Source organism: Sus scrofa, chromosome 14 (genome assembly GCF_054392235.1).
Source record: "Sus scrofa isolate SSC_HxYL_T2T_F1_AM1 chromosome 14, Sscrofa_HxYL_maternal_Yorkshire_Landrace_v2.0, whole genome shotgun sequence".
In the NCBI taxonomy this organism is placed as follows: Eukaryota; Metazoa; Chordata; class Mammalia; order Artiodactyla; family Suidae; genus Sus; species Sus scrofa.
The window spans coordinates 52,515,117-52,531,603 of record NC_139396.1 but is presented as its reverse complement, the minus strand read 5'-3'; the positions used below and the strand labels follow the sequence as shown (position 1 = coordinate 52,531,603).

The 16,487-nt window shown below is 39.5% G+C and overlaps 1 protein-coding gene across 5 annotated transcripts in view; it reads right to left on the bottom strand.

Moving 5' to 3' along the window:
• Positions 1-287: 287 nt before the first annotated feature.
• The window catches only part of ANAPC5 (anaphase promoting complex subunit 5), a 46,709-nt gene continuing 30,509 nt past the window's right edge, over positions 288-16,487 (bottom strand). Inside the window, exons 11-17 of one of the 5 annotated variants that reach the window (XR_014827276.1) lie at positions 15,737-16,045; positions 10,976-11,050; positions 8,664-8,785; positions 8,126-8,233; positions 7,895-8,042; positions 1,000-1,162; positions 288-615 (exon numbers count right to left, since the gene is read on the bottom strand). Coding sequence is in view for 2 of the 5 variants with exons in the window: in XM_001929287.6 (XP_001929322.1) it covers positions 404-615; positions 1,000-1,162; positions 7,895-8,042; positions 8,126-8,233; positions 8,664-8,785; positions 10,976-11,050; positions 15,737-15,872 (964 nt within the window). In the remaining 3 variants the exon portion in view is untranslated. Of the gene's footprint in view, positions 616-999; positions 1,163-6,376; positions 6,873-7,894; positions 8,043-8,125; positions 8,234-8,663; positions 8,786-10,975; positions 11,306-12,038; positions 16,046-16,487 lie in introns of those variants that run through there. The other 4 variants (XR_014827275.1, XM_001929287.6, XR_014827277.1 and 1 more) reach the window with 4 other exon arrangements.

Sequence of the window (16,487 nt, the reverse complement as noted above, 5' to 3'; positions counted from 1 at the left end):
AGATATTGGAAACTTTGCCCAGAGAGGATATAATCCTTAAGACTTGTACTAGCTTATCAATAAAACAGCCACATATTAATGAAAAGTCAGTGTCCTTACTATCACAAGAAAGAAAAAGAAAAAACAGGTGTATATATATATATATATATAGGAGTTCCCGGGTGGCCTAGTCAGTTAAGGATCTGGTGTTGTACCTGCTGTAGCATGAGTTCAATCCCTGTCCCAGGAACGTTTGGCATGGCCAAAACAAACAAATATGTATATTTTAGCAACAAAATAAGACGAACTAATAAGAATGCAGTTTATTGATAAGACAGACATCAAATACATCATTTCTGGGGAGGAAGTGTGAACAAGTCCAAAATCTTATACTCCGCACAGTGGTCCGGTAGCAATGTTCCCGCTAGAGAAGATTTATCAAGGGCACCCCATGGAAGGGCAGTTCCTGATGCAGCTGCCGGAACAGCATTGCACACCGGTTCCTCTCCTGGGTCTTCCCCAGGGTGTGGTAAAGTCTGGCCTGGAAGTACACAACGTCTCTGATTTGCTCTTTGCAATCGACCTTTGCAAAATAGTTCTTGGCTTCGCTGAGGTTCTCAATGGCAGCCTCTAGAGCTGATGGAAAGTGGGGAAAATATCACACATATTTAACTCAATGCTTCACATATAGTTTTCAAAACTTAGTATCTATTTTTATTGATTTAACATATACCAGAAACTTTAAAATTGTACCCTTTGAGAGAAAAAAAAAAAAATACACTAGGTCTTTAGTCCTGATTTCCAGCCTGAAACCTAGCTCTGTAGGGTTAAAATAACAATTCACTTGCCCTCAACCTTCATGCAAGTGAAAGTACTTCAAACGCTGCATGAAATTTTAACACATTTGTGAACACTTAAGTTCTAAGTTATCCCAGACTTAACATCTTGTCTTCTTCTGGGTCCTAAATTTTACAAATTTTCTATAATATATTATCTAACAATCTCTGTATGGTTTCCTACCTTCTACTTTCTTCAGTGGCTCATAGGAAGCTGCTGAAGCCACCTGGCACTTGGCCACCAAGAACATGGCACGGCCTTTGTCCAGGACAGCCCCGTCAGCCAAGATGGGCTCAATGGCCATGTGGAGAAGACTTAAGGCCTGTTCTGGGATTCCAAGGATGAGCTGAAAAAGAAACATAATAGTGCTATACACAAACACACCCACTGCCCACTATAGGAAGGACTTCACTTCCAGCTCTTCTCTCCTGAATGGCCACATCTGGCTTTCTCCCTGACATATGCTATTTTTTTTTTTTAATGGCCACACCCATAGCATATGGAAGTTCCAAGGCTAGGGGTTGAATCAGAGGTACAGCTGTCAGTCTACACTACAGCCGCAGCAATGCTGGATCTGAGCCGTGCCTGCAATCCACATCATAGCTCACAGCAATGCCAGATCCTTAATCCACTGAGCATGGCCAGGTATTGAACCCACATCCTCATGGATACTAGTTGGGTTTCTTGCTGCTGAGCCACAGTGGGAACTCCCAACATGTGCTATCTTTAATGTGCACCACACTCCTAGAAAACATAATGTGTGACAATCTGATTTCAGACTACAATAGGTAAAGTAGGGGGTAGTTATTTACACTATAGAAAGGTTTTTCTCTACAAAAAGCTTTTTAAGACTAATGATTCCAAATGGCTGAACTAGCTGTAGAAGAATCACTGGAAGAAAAGGAACTACTTTTAAAAGATTAAAAAATGTACACTAAAATAAATAAGGGTACACTAGAAATATCCATTTAACACAAAATAAGCAATAATGGAGTTCCCATCATGGCTCAGCGGTTAACGAACCCAACTAGCATCCATGAGGACTCAGGTTCGATCCCTAGCCTCACTCAGTGGGTTGGGGATCCAGCGGTGCCATGAGATGTGGTGTAGGTCACAGCCATGGCCCAGATCCTGCATTGCTGTGGCTGTGGTGTAGGTTGGCAGCTACAGCTCCGATTAGACCCCTAGCCTGGGAACCTCCATATGCCACGGGTACAGCCCTAGAAAGACAAAAAGACAAAAAGACAAAAAAAAAAAAAAAAAGCAGTAATGGAGAAAAAAAAAAAAAAAGTAAGATTTATGGAAAAATACAGCATAATAGAGAAGTAAATCTTTTCTAATCCATAACTATATTAAATATAAATGGATTAAATTAAATCCATTAATTAAAAGGCTGAGGTTGGCAGAACAGATTTTTACAAACATGATACAACTCTATGATATCTACAAGAGACTCACTTCTGATTAAAAGACACAAATAGGCTGAAAGTAAAAGGATAGTAAAAGAAAAAGATATTCTAGGAGTTCCCACTGTGGTGCAGTGGGTTAAGAATCTGACTATAGCAGCTTGGGCCATGGCAGAGGTGCAATTTGATCCCCAGCCTGGCACAGTAGTTTAAAGGATCTAATGTTGCTACAGCTACAGCTACAGCATAAGTCACAGCTGAGGCTCAGATTCAATCCCTGACCCAGGGACATCCATATGCCAAGGGTGAGGCCATTAAAAAAAAAGATATTCCATGCAAACAATAGCCAAAATAAAGCCGGACTGATTATACTAACAAAATAGACTTTAAGTCAAAAACTGTTATAAAAAAGAAGGATATTATATACTGTTAAAAGGACCAATTCATCAAGAAGATACAATAATTATAAACATATATACACCAAATAATAGATCTCCAAAATACATGAAGCAAAAAGTGACAGAATGGAAGGGAGAAAGAGATCAATAATAATAGTTAAAGAATTCAATACTCTACTTTCAATAAAGGATAGAAAACTAGACTGAAGATCATCAAGGAAATAGAAGACTTGAAAAAGACTATAAACCAAATAGCCCTAATATCATCTAAAGCACATTAAACTCAACAACAGCAGAAAAGACATTCTTCACAAATGTACATGGAACCTCTTCTAGGACAGACCATGTTAGGTCACAAAATAACACTCATTATATTTTAAAAGACTGAAATTATACAAACTATCTTCTCTGACTATATGAAATGAAATTAGAACTCACTAACAGAAGAGAATCTGAAAAACTCACGAACATGTGGAAATTAAACAACACACTCTTAAATAACCAAAGGGTCAAAGAAGAAATTACAAGGAAATTAGAAAATACTTTGAGATGAACAAAAATACAACATACTAAAACTTATGGGATGCAGTGAAAACTTATGGAATGTAGTGCTCAGAAGAAAACTTACAGCTGTAAAGGCAAACATTAAAAAAGAAATAAAGGAGTTCCCTGAAGGCCTAGAGGTTAAGGATTCAGCATTGTCACTGCTGTGACTTGGGTTCAATCCCTGGCACAGAACTTCTGCATGTCATGGGCACAGCCAAAAATAATAATAATTTTTTTTTTCAAATCAGTAAACTAAATTTCCTCTTTAAGAAACTAAAAAAGAGAAAACTAAATCCAAGGCTAACAGAGGTAAGGAAATAATAAAGGTTAGCATAAAGATAGACAAAACAAAGAACAGAAAAACAACAGTTATTGAAACTACAAGTTGTTCTTGGAAAAAACAGACTGACCAAAGAAAAAGAAAAAGACTCAAATGACAAAAGTCAGAAATGAAAGTGGGGACTTAACTATTCAACTTTACATAAATAAAGAGGATTATATGAGAATACTATAAACAACTGTATGCCAAAAATTAGATAAAGTAGATGAAGGAACAAATTTCTAGAAAGACACAAGCTACCAAAACTGACTCAAGAAGAAATAGGAAATCTGAATAGAGCAAGTAAAGAGAAAGAATCAGTAACTAACAAAGAAAAGCCCAGGATCAAATGGCTTCATTGGTGAATCCTATCAAACATTTAAAGAAGAAACAGCACCGACCCTTCTCAAATCCTTCCCAAAAAATTGATTAGTTAAGAAAATTTCTTAACTCATTTTATGAGGCCACATTATTACCCTAATACCAAAGCAAAATAAAGATATCACAAGAAAACCACAGTCCTTTAGGAATGTAGATGCAAATTCCTCAACAAATCCTGGCAAACCAAATCCAGTATCATATTAAAAGGACCACAGACTATAACCAAGTAGGATTTATTCTGCAATAGCACTTCAATATACAAAAATCATTCAATGTAGTACACCATATTAACAGAATGAAGGGGGAAAAACCCATATGATCATCTCAATTGATACAGAAAAAGCTTTGGACAATATACAACATCCTGTCATGATAAAAACAGACCAGGAGTAAAAGGGAATTTCCTCAAAGTAATATCCATGAAAAGTTCATAGCTAACACCATATTTAATGGTAAAAGATTAAAATCCTGAGCCCTAAGATCAGGAGCAAAAACAAGGATGTTCACTCTTGTTACTTCTATTCAACACTACTGGAAGTTCTACACAGAGCATTAGGCAAGCAGCAGAAATAAAGGACATTCAAATTGGCATAGATGAAGTAAACCTTGAAACGAATCTGACTAGGAACCATGAGATTTTGGGTTCAACCCCTGGCCTTGCTCTGTGGGTTAAGGATCCTGCATTGCCATGAGCTCTGGTGTAGGTCACAGACGCAGCTCAGATCTAATGTTGCTTTGGCTGTGGTGTAGGCCGGCAGCTGTAGCTCCAATTCAACCCCTAGCTTGGGAACCTCCATATGCCTCAGGTTCAGCCCTAAAAGAAAAAGGAAGAAAAAAAAAAAAAGAAGAAGAAGTAAAACTCTATCTGCAGATGACATGATCTTATATACAGAAAACTTGAAAGAATTCTCAAAAACCTATAACAGGTAATAAGCTCAGCAAAGTTACAGGATTTGAGATCAATATACTCTAGCAATGAACAATCCAAAAATGAAATCAATTTTTAAGATTCCATTTACAATAGCATCAAAAAGGATAAAATATTTAGGAATAAATATAACTAAAAAACTGCAAGAGTTATTATAGACTGAAAACTAGAACATACTATTGAAAAAAAATTTTAAAAAGACCTAAATAAAAGACATTTTGCATTAAAGGATTGGAAGACTTAATAACGTTAAGATAGTAATATTCTCTGGAGTTCCCATCATGGTTCAGTGGAAGCAAATCTGACTAGTATCCATGAGGATGCAGGTTCGATCCCTGACCTTGCTCAGGGATTAAGGATCTAGCAGTGCTGTGAGCTGTGGTGTAGGTCGCAAATGCAGCTCAAATCTGGTGTTGCTGTGGCTGTGACGTAGGCCAGCAGTTACAGCTCCGATTCAACCCCTAGTCTGGGAACCTCCATATGTAGCAGGTGTGGCCATAAAAAGCCAAAAGAAAAAAAAAAAAGATAGTAATATTCTCCAAGTTGGTCTACAGATTCATTGCAATCCCTAACAAAATATCAGAATTTCTGTTATGGCTCAGCAGTAACAAATCCAACTAGTAACATGGGGATGTGGGTTCAATCCCTGGCCTTGCTCAGTGGGTTAAAGATCCGGTGTAGGTGTAGATGGCAGACGTGCCTTGATCTGGCATTGCTGTGGCTGTGGCACAGGCTGGTGGCCACAGCTCCGATTTGAGCCCTAGCCTGGGAATTTCCATATTCTGTAGGTGTGGCCCTAAAAAGCAAAAAACAAACAAACAAAAAAAACCAAGTTCTGAATACCATGTTTGCTGAAAAGGACAAGCTGATTCTAAAAATCATATGAAATCGGAAGAGAACATTGATAGGTAAAACAATTTTGAAAAAGAACAAGCTGGAGGACTCTAACTTCCTGACTGCAAACAAACTTCAAATAATCAAAATAGTGTGGTACTGGCATAAGGACAAATAAATAGCTCAATGGAATAGAACCAAGAGTCCACAAATAAACCTATACATCCATGATTAACTGATTTTCAACAAGGGTGCCAAAACTATGCAATGGTCTTCAATAAATGGTGCTAGAGCAATTGAATACCCATATGCAAAAGAGTGAAGGTGGACTCCTACCTCATGCTACATACAAAAATTAACTCAAAATGGATTAAAGATCTAAATGTAAGAGCTAAAACTATACAATCCTTATAAGGAAAAATAGGGGTAAATCTTTATGACCTTGTACTAGGCAACAGTTTCCTAAGTAGGATACCAAAAGCTAAAACAAAATTTTAAAAGGGTAAACTGGACTTCATCAAAATGAAAAATTTTCATGCGTCAAAGGACACAATCAAGAAAGTAAAAATACAACCACAGAATGAGAGAAAATATTTGCAAGTCATATATCTGATAAGGGTCTAACATCCAGAATATTAAAAAAACGCTTACAACTGAAGTTAAAAAGACAACCCGATTTAAAAAATGGATAAAGGACTTAGACATTTCTCCAAAGAACATACACGAATGGCTGATACACACATGAAAAGATGCTCAATATCATTATTTATTTCGGAAATGCAAATGAAAACCACAATGATATATAACTTCACACTAATAAAATGGCAAATAACAAGTAGTTGCAAGGATATAAAGGAAATGGGACCCTCACACATTGCTGGTGAGAATATGAGTGGTATAGCCACAGTGGAAAACATAAAAAGTTAAACATGACCTAGCAATTCCACCCTTAAGTATACTCAAGAGAAATGAAACCATATATCTACACAAAACTTGTATATGAATGTTGAGCTATTCATAATAGACAAAAGGTAGAAACAACCCAAATGCCATCAACTGATGAATGGATAAATAAAATGTAATCTATCCATCCAATAGAATATTATTCAGCAATCAAAAGGAATGAAGAACTGACACAATCTACGTGAATGAACCCTCACAACATGTTGCCAAGTGAAAAAGCTAGACACAAAGGCCATATACTGTATGATTCCATTTATATGAAATGTCCAGAACAGGCAAACCTATAGAGAAAGAAAATAGATTAGTGTTTGCTAGGGGCTGGAAGGAGGCAATGGGGAATGATTGCTTTAATGGGTCTGGGGTTTCTATTTGGTGTGATGAAAATATAGACAGTGGTGATGGTAGCAAATCATGGCAGATGCTCTAAAGCCACTGAACTGTATACTTTAAAATGGTTAAAACAGGTATGTGAATTTTATTTTTTATTTTTATTTTTTTTGGCCATAACCACAATATGTGGAAGTTCCTGGGCCAGAGATCAAATCTGCACCATAGCAGCGACCCAAGCCACTGCAGTAACAACACCAAATCCTTAAATCACTGCACCACAAGGGAACTCCAATGAATTTAATCTTAACTCAGAAAAAAAAAAAAATTACTGAGGAAGTTGGTAAGGAAAATAGGTTCTTAGGCTCCTCCCCTAGAGATTCTGACTCTGTAGGTTTGAGGCAAGGCCAGATATGCAGACAGTTTTTAAATCTCCCAATAGTCCTAATGCACAGTTTGGAGAATGTCTGCTTTAATCAGTAAATTCCTCCAGTAAGTTCAAAATTCATTCATTCAATAAATATTTATTAATCTACTATGTGCAGATTCTACTAGGTATCACAGGACATAGCAGGGAAGAAACAGTCCCTTCTCTCATGGTCTTTACATTCTTCAGGGGGAGACAGAAAACAAACATAAAGGACAATTTAATTTCTAGAATCTTTCAAGGAACACATGACTTCCTCATTTCTTTATTCATCCCCTTGTTAAATCAAGCACAGTTCTGAACCAGCTCAGGGTCCTCAATGAAGTGAATAAACATCTTGGTCAAGCCAGTGCTACTGGGAGGTGTCAGCTTGTCACCAAGTTCGCAGCTCCACATTTCCATGGAAGGCCAGCACAGTAAGACTGCATTCTCAGATTTTAATATTAAGAAGTGAAACCTCATTATTAACCTTTTCAAGACTGAAAAGTAGTAACAAACTAGCCAGTTCTTGAGCACAAATATGTGCTATAAAAACAGAGATCTGCTTACCTGGGCAAAAGCCAAGTTCAGCACTGTTTCGGAGGCCAAATGCTGTAACCGGTACTCTTTGGAGAGAGCCAGAGCCTGCAGGAGCACGGGCAGTGCGATGGTAGGGGAGGAAGATCGCCAGGAGAGCTCGGCCACAGACAGCAGGACACTGCCCGCAAAGAGGAAGGCATGGCATGAGAACAACAAGCACAAAGTGCCACCCAGCAGAGATGCACAAAAGCACCCCCTTACCTGATCACCATTTCTGCGTTCCTGATTTTCTGACAATGAATCAACAATTTCTGTAAAAGCTTGTGCGCCTCTGACATTTGGTTCTGAGCTTGTAGTACGATTGCTTTTCTGACACAGAAACAAAATAAGCACAAATGGTGATGCTGATGTTTTGCAAAGGTTTTATGTAGAGTCACTTTCAGGGTTAGAATCTGTCTCCTCAATTAGACTGTAAATCTCCCAAGGGGAATAACTCTGCCTGACATAATTTTTGTTAAAAGAGAAAAAAAAAAAGCACATATGTGCTTACACACACATGTACACACAAGAAAAAAGTCTGGAATTATAGATAGAATGTTAGTGATTATCTCTGGGTAATCCTTAACTTTCTCCATTTTGCTTATTTGCATTTTCTAACGTCATACAATAAACAGGTAATAAATAAAAAAAGCTTTTTTCTAAGCTAAAGTTAGTAAGTAATTCAAACACAAAACAAATAAGAATAAAGCCATCTGAAAAATTACTTCATTCTGGGGTTAGCTTTTTCAAAATTTCTTACCTATACACACCCTCTATGCTATTAAGAGCTGTGATTCCTGTAACAAGTGAATCAGCCAAATGGTATTTGCCATCATTCATTGCCCTGTCAAATTGTATTTTCTGATCACACAGCATCCATAACTAACAAGAAAAAAAAAAAAAAAGAATAAAATGGCAGGTGTTCATCTCATTATTCAACAGAAATTTGAAAATATTCTGACTTGCTTATTAGCAAATATTACAACTCACATGCATTTCTTAAGATTTAATTTTTTTTTAATTTCAAGTATGTGAAAAAGCACTAAGAACAAAATAACCAACTTATGTGTGTCAATCATCAACTTTGTTGAGTCAGAACATTTTACTTTATTTGCTTTTGATACTATTACATACTATTAAGGTCCTTTGCAAATTCCATTCTCCTCTTTTTCCAGAGGAAGCACTTGATTTGGAGTTTATCACTCCCATTCGCTTTTATTCTGTTACAAAATATATACTTATTCTTAATACATAGTATGATCTTACATGTTTTTAACTTCGTTAAAGAGTATCATAATATATGCATCCTTTGACAACTTGCTTTTTTTATTTATTTATTTATTTATTTTGTTTATTTTAGGGCCACACCCGTGGCATATGGAGGTTCCCAGGCTAGGGGTCCAAACAGATCTGTAGCCACCGGCCTACGCCATAGCAAAGCTGGATCCAAGCTGCATCTGCAACCTACACCACAGCTCACGGCAATCCCAGATCCTTAACCCACTGAGCGAGGCCAGGGATCAAACCCACATCCTCATGGATGCTAGTCGGGTTCATTAACTGCTTAGCCATGAAGGGAACTTCGACAACTTGCTTTTTAAGGTCAACATTGTTTGAGGGAACTTACACATGTTAATACAAGTAGTTCATTCCTTTTCACTGATGAATCGTTTTCAACTATGCGAATATGGAACAACTTATCTACTTTCATGTTGATGGGTATTTAGGGAGTACCAATTTTTCACCCTTCTTTATGATGCTGCAATAAACACTCTCCTCTCTCACTCCTTGTGCAATAGTTATCCCAGGCACACAGCAAGTAGTGGAAATGCTGGGTTGTAGAACATATATACACCTTCTCCTTAACACAGTGTTTGTATGTTCTTCAAATGGGTTACACCTGTTTTACACTCCCCATCTGTGGTGTATGACATTACTCACTGTTCCACATGTTCACCAACAATTGGTGGTGTCAGATATTTTACTTTTGGCCAGTCTGATGGGTATGAAATATCTAATTTTTTTTTAATTTCTATTTTTTAAATTAAAAAAAATTTTCTTAATTTCTATTTCCTTGACTTTTGATCAAGGGAAATATAAATTAAAGCATCTTTTAATGCTTTAAATATGTATAGCTGATAAAGAGATGAGCATCTTTTCATCTCTTTATCAGCCATACATTTTTTTTGAGAATGTGAATTAAATTGACTTTTTCTGTTTTTGTACTGTGCACCTTCTTAAAAAATGGCTAGAATTATAAATAAAACTGTTCTATCACAGCACAAACATAGCAACATGCTTAATTCTTTTTTCCCCACAGCAGCCTTGGGTGCTAGCTTCTATGTTGGCTTACCACCTTTCTGTCTGGATACTCTGAATTCAGATCACAGCCTGCTGAAAGCAGCCATGAGATGCCAGCACAGCTCACAAGCAGATGGGCATTCACATTATATCTAATACAGTGGGGCCGACAACCCATGTGAATGGTGGCAGCCTCCCCCTACCCCACCTCCCAATCCCCCAGACCAACAGTAGGAGACTCCCAAGCCATGGTCTCTTATGATTTCAAACTCCCTCATCACCTGAACACTAAACTTGGCAAGAGGAAGAAAAAAAGAAGAGGTCCCTCATAATGGTTTTCTTGGTCCCATCAGAGATAGAAATCAGTGCAAGAAGGAACAGAACACCTAGAACTCCTTTATAAGGTTCATTCCCTCTGGATACATCTTCCCAAAAGGTTCTTCAATTCTGGGAGGAAAAGACAGAATAACCAAACGGCGCCCTCATTCTTGATCTACCAAAGGACTCTGATGATTTCTTATTCCCATACAGTTAGAGATGTAAGGAATACTAATTTAAAACCACAAAGACATGGGGAAAGTATCCTATTTTAATCTTTTCTTAGAGTTCGCTTCTCGGCCTTCTTGAACATATCTTATGGGAATCTCCTATGGTGACCCCACAGATGTCACAGAGAGAAATCAAGATGGGAAGATTCTAAAATATCCTATTTTGATAATAATATAAATGGTCTTTTCAGAAATAATCAATGATACACAAAAGACAGGTTACCTGGGCATGCTGACCATTAGGTGGGAATCGCTCCTTTAAGTGCTTTAATACCTCAGAAGCTGCAGCAAAACAACCCTGAAATAGAAAGGCACAATTTGCTTAGCACACCTGTCTGACACCACCCCTGCTGCACCACTCACAGGATGTCCACGTGACTCACCTGTTCTTGGTGCAGCAACCTGGGCAACCCTAGGCAGAGACTCAAATATCAAAAGGCCCTTTTTTTTTTTTAGTTTCTAATGTGTTTCACTTGTACACTAAAAAAAAATTTTTGAGGAGTTCCCATTGTGTCTCAGCAGTAATAAACCCATGAAGACACGGGTTCAATCCCTGGTCTCTCTCGGCACATTAAGGATCTGGTATTGCCACGAGATGTAATGTAAGTCAGACACAGCTTGGATCCTGCATTGCTGTGGGCTGTGGTGTAGGCCGGCAGCTACAAGCTCCACTTCAACCCCTAGCCTGGGAACTTCCATATGCTATGGGTGCAGACCTAAAAAAAAAAAGAAAAAATTTTTTTTTACATTATACATGTAGGAGTTCCCTTTTCCCTTTGTAGCTCAGTGGGTTAAGAACCCGAGGCTGCCTCTCTGAGAAGGCAGGTTCGATCCCTGGCTTCATTTAGTGGATTAAGGATCTGGCATTGCCGTGAGCTTCAGTGTAAGTGGCAGATGAGGCTCAGATCTGGTATTGCTATGACTGTGGTACAGGCTGGCAGCTGTAGCTCCAATTTGACCCCTAGCCTGGGAATTTCCATATGTCACACCTGCAGCCCTAAAAAGCAAAAAAAAAATAAAAATAAAAATAAAAATATATATATATAATATATATAAATCATTTAAATATTCCAAAAACAGAGTTCCTGTTGTAGTACAGCGGGTTGAGAATCAGAATGCAGTGGCTCAGGTTGCTGCAGAGGGACAGATTTGATCCCTGGCCCAGAAACTTCCATATGCCACAGGTGCAACCATTAAAAAAAAAAAAAAAAAAGGCTTTGGAGTTCCTGCTGTGGCACAGGGGGTTTAGATCCAGTGTGTCTCTATGGCTGCACGGGTTCAATCACCACCTGGTTCTGTGGTTTGGGGATCTGCCATTGCCACAGCTGTGGTATGGGTCAAAATAGTGGCTCAGATTCAATCCCTGGCCCAGGAACTTCCATATGCCTTGGGTGTGGCCTAAAAAAAACCCCAAAAAACAAACAAAAAAACAGGTATACATACCATATTTGTAAAATGCCTATAACACTATTTACCACATGATAGGCACTCAATTATTTTTTTGAGTGAATTAATCTTTCCAGTGTCAATAAACACAAATCTATACATTACAGTATTTTACTATGTAAATAAATATAGTCCATCAGAATGATCTCCCAGTTTGGGATATTTTGAATACTCCCAATTTTTTCCATTTAAAAATGCTAGAATGATTACCTTGATGCACACATCTTTGCACATTTGTCTAATTATTTCCTTAGGATAGTACCTTAGAATGGTTGGGCTAAGCAGTAGGCACTGTTAAACTCTTTGATGTATATATTATCACTAAATTACCACATATAAATGTACAAAGTACTTTTTTTTACCAACATTCTACACTTTTCTCTTTCCCCAGTATTTAAGCTTCTTTGCCTTTTCATTTGGTAAAACTGGTATGTCACTGCGTTAATTTGAATTTCTTTAGTGATTACATTGAAATTTTTTCAAGTTTTATAATCATTTACTTTTTTTCTGGGAATACATGTTCATGTCTTCTTTTATACTCTCACACTGCTGGAATGTTTACCTTATTAACCCCAAAAGCTTTTCAGTCTGTCCCAATCCTTTGACTAGGTAGTACACCTTCAAACCACAAGCTCAGTCAAACCACAAGTGAACTTTTATTTGAAGTGAATTAAGTGCAAAATACCCAGAATTACAATAACAGATCACTGATCTTTTTAGTCTTGTGATTGTAACTGGCCAATTACACTCATCATTTTCATGACTGCAATACACGGAGTTGGGTGCATGGCTCTAGATGGCCGTCAAACCTCCAAGCCAAGTGAAGAGAACAGTATACACAGGGCAGCACTCCCCCCAACCCCCACTGTGATCTGCCACTTCCTGAGGCCAAGAGAGGAACGTGACATGCCTACCCAGAACTGGGCAGAAAGAGCAAAGGGGGCTGGCCCTCTTAGCACTTCCTCTGGGTTGCAGGAGGAAGCTCAGAAACAGCAGTTCAGACCCCATAACTTCTTTCCAGGTTCACCCAAGCCCCAGTCACTGCCATAGCAAAGGGTGGTGTCCAGTTTATTTGAAGATCAATTTCAGGACACAATTTGAAGGTGACACAAAGGAAATACAAGAGCAAACAGAAACTTATGATAAAACTGCCTCCTCTACAGTTAGCCAAGCTTAATTTCACAGGTCTAAGTTGAACCTGTGCAACTTAAAATGTGACAGTCGGAGTTCCCATTGTGGCTCAGCAGTAATGAACCCGACTAGTATCCATGAGGTCTTGGGTTCAATCCCTGGCCTCACTCAGTAGGTTACGTATCCAGCATTGGCATGAGCTATGGTGTAGGTCACAGACGGGGCTCAGATCCCACATTGCTGTGGCTGTGGTGTAGGCCAGCAGCTACAGCTCCGATTCGACCCCTAGCCTGGGAACTTCCATATGCCGTAGGTATGGCTCTAAAAAGACAAATTAAATTAAATTAAAACAAAACAAAATTGGAGTTCCCGTCATGGCGCAGTGGTTAACGAATCAGACTAGGAACCATGAGGTTGCGGGTTCGGTCCCTGCCCTTGCTCAGTGGGTTAACCATGCAGCATTGCCGTGAGCTGTGGTGTAGGTCGCAGACGTGGCTCGGATCCCACATTGCTGTGGCTCTGGCGTAGGCCAGTGGCTACAGCTCCGATTCGACCCCTAGCCTGGGAACCTCCATATGCCACGGGAGCAGCCCAAAGAAATAGCAAAAAGACAAAATAAATAAATAAATAAATAAAATGTGACAGTCATCAGCCCAGTAGGCTACATGGTTGATGTTCTAACACTAGAAAGGTCTTTCAAAGGCAGGTGGAGGAAAGGTGGGGAAAGAGGCTGAATTGAAATAAAGCAGCCACTATCTCCTAGCTGTGCAATTAACGGCTTCCTAGCACATCCACTAGAGCCAGACAATGATGGGGTCAGCTGGTCCTTCACATAAGCCCAGAGATGAAAAAGGGCTGAGGATGGAAGGATGACTACAGGTCCAAAGAGCATGGTTACTTTTCAGTCCTTACCCCAGGAAAAAAAAGTCACAGAACTATAACACCTGGCCTTGGAGAAAGTTTCAAGGCCGAAGAATTGAGCCAAGACCAGACTTTTGTAAAGCTGTAATAATTTCTACCCTATGTAATTCAAAGAGAACAGAAGGGAAGTTATGCTACAGTTTGAGGTGGGGGGTCAGTGGGGAGAATCCTACTTGAAAAAGTCACAGGGACACTTTAAATGGGTAAATTGTGTGGCATGTGAATCACATCTCAATAAAGGTGTTGGTAAAAAAAAGTCAACATGAGGCTCATATCAAATACCCAACTGAATGTTCACTGATTCATTTATTATAAATGCTCTGCTTAACCAAGGCACCAGCAGAGGAAAAGAAGCCATTAAAGATGGTCCAGTGCTCTTAGAAGGGGGAAGAAAACCAAGAAAGTGATTAACGTGCAACATTCCTGAAAGAAAGCAAACAGCAAGAGGGGGTGGCCTGCTGTTTTGATGTCACAAAGTCTGAGCGATGCTTTAAGGTATAGGATGAAGGTGCAGGCAGAATCCATCAGCCAGAGCCCATCCAGCCCCTTTGCTTACACAGCCACTTAAAGGACTGTAAAATGCTAAAATATGTCTAGTAGAGAGAAGTATTTATAGACTTCTGAAAGGGACGAAAACCACTCAAAGATCCCTAGGCTCCAGATTAAAGAATATTGAGTGTTACGATGCAACCTAACAATCATTATTATACCACAAGGAGGTGGAGAAAATAATATGATCAAGAAAATGTATGCATAGCAAGGAAGTATTCAGTGAGATAGAAGGCTTTAGATAAGCACTTTCTTTGACCTTTTCCCATGAAAAAAAGATATTTTTGAGTAAAGGGGAAAGCAAGCCTAGAGCAGCATGAGGAACCCTTTAATCAATCCCCTACAAAAAGAACTGTGTAAAATCACTTGGGCTGTAAGTCAAGGTTATGCCCTATCCTCACTGTCTTTCCTTGGGGTCAGTCAGACTTGGGATGGAGATCTGATACTGACATTTACTAGTTTCGGGTATGGGACTTAGCTCCCTGGAACTCAGTTTCTTTTTGTGAGAAAGGGATGATAACAGAGCTGACCTTGCAGGGCTCCTGTAAGGAAGCAGGAAGATCATACCTGGAAAATCACTGAGCAGAGGGTCTGGCTCAGAACAAAATGTGCAGCAAACCTTAGCTATTATCATTTAGCTACACTCTTATTATGTTCTTCCTTTTCCCATAAACATAGGCAGCTCTGCTTCCTTATGTTTCAAAGACTCCTTTCTATTCTACTTGTTACATGGAAATAACTGACCTCTTATTCCCTTCCCTGAAGCAGAAAGGGATCCTAAGTTCAACAAACTTTGTAGACCCCACACTCAGTCCATTTCACCCTTTCAGCCACCTGCACCCAACCAGACCTGTCCAGTGCTTTTCTCAAGCACTAGAGGAAAGAAATGGCAGACCATGCACTGCTCCAGAAGCATGCTGGCCCAGCCACTGCCTACCTGCTCTGCGTGCAGCTCTGCGAGGTGGCAGAGTGCAACGGCAAAGGACTCCGTGTTGTTCTGCTGCACACCTGCGTTCACCGCCTCCAAGCTGTTCATACTCAGCAACATCTGGGCTTGCTGCAGTGCCATGGTGCTGGGTGAGGAGACAACAGGAATCCCCTTCAGGCAAGAGACCCAGGCTGCCCCTCAGCCACAGAGTGGAAATGGAGAAAAATGAAGTCCCTCTGCAGGTTCTGGCTTCGTGGGAGAAGGTATCTCCCACTGCCAGTTCTCCTGTCCTCAGGACAAGGACAGTGGAAAAGCATCCTGGAATGTAGCCCCAAAGAACACATGTAGTGGTTACGGCACAACTGGAAATTCCAAGCCCCAGACCCCCCCAGTACCTCTAATTTTCCCTGCGGTCACAGTACGTTAATTAGTTTTCATGGGTAAATTCAGACCTGATGCCACCCTGGCACCAGCTGCCCTGGCAGTATAAGCAGTGGCCAGTGTCTGCAGCTGTCTCAGACCACATTGTGCCAAAAATCATTGCAAGTACAAGAACAAGACTGATAAAATAGGCACTTCCTTTCATTACTGAATTCCTAGAAACAGCAGACTGTCTAGGTGAGAGATGAGATAGTGGCAGGACTCCAGGATAAAAAATCTGGTTCAGAAGTTTACTTCCAGAGTTTTCCCGTGGTGTAGTTGGTTAAGGATCTGGGTCGCTGCTGTGACATGGGTTGAATCCTCAGCTTGGGAACTTCCA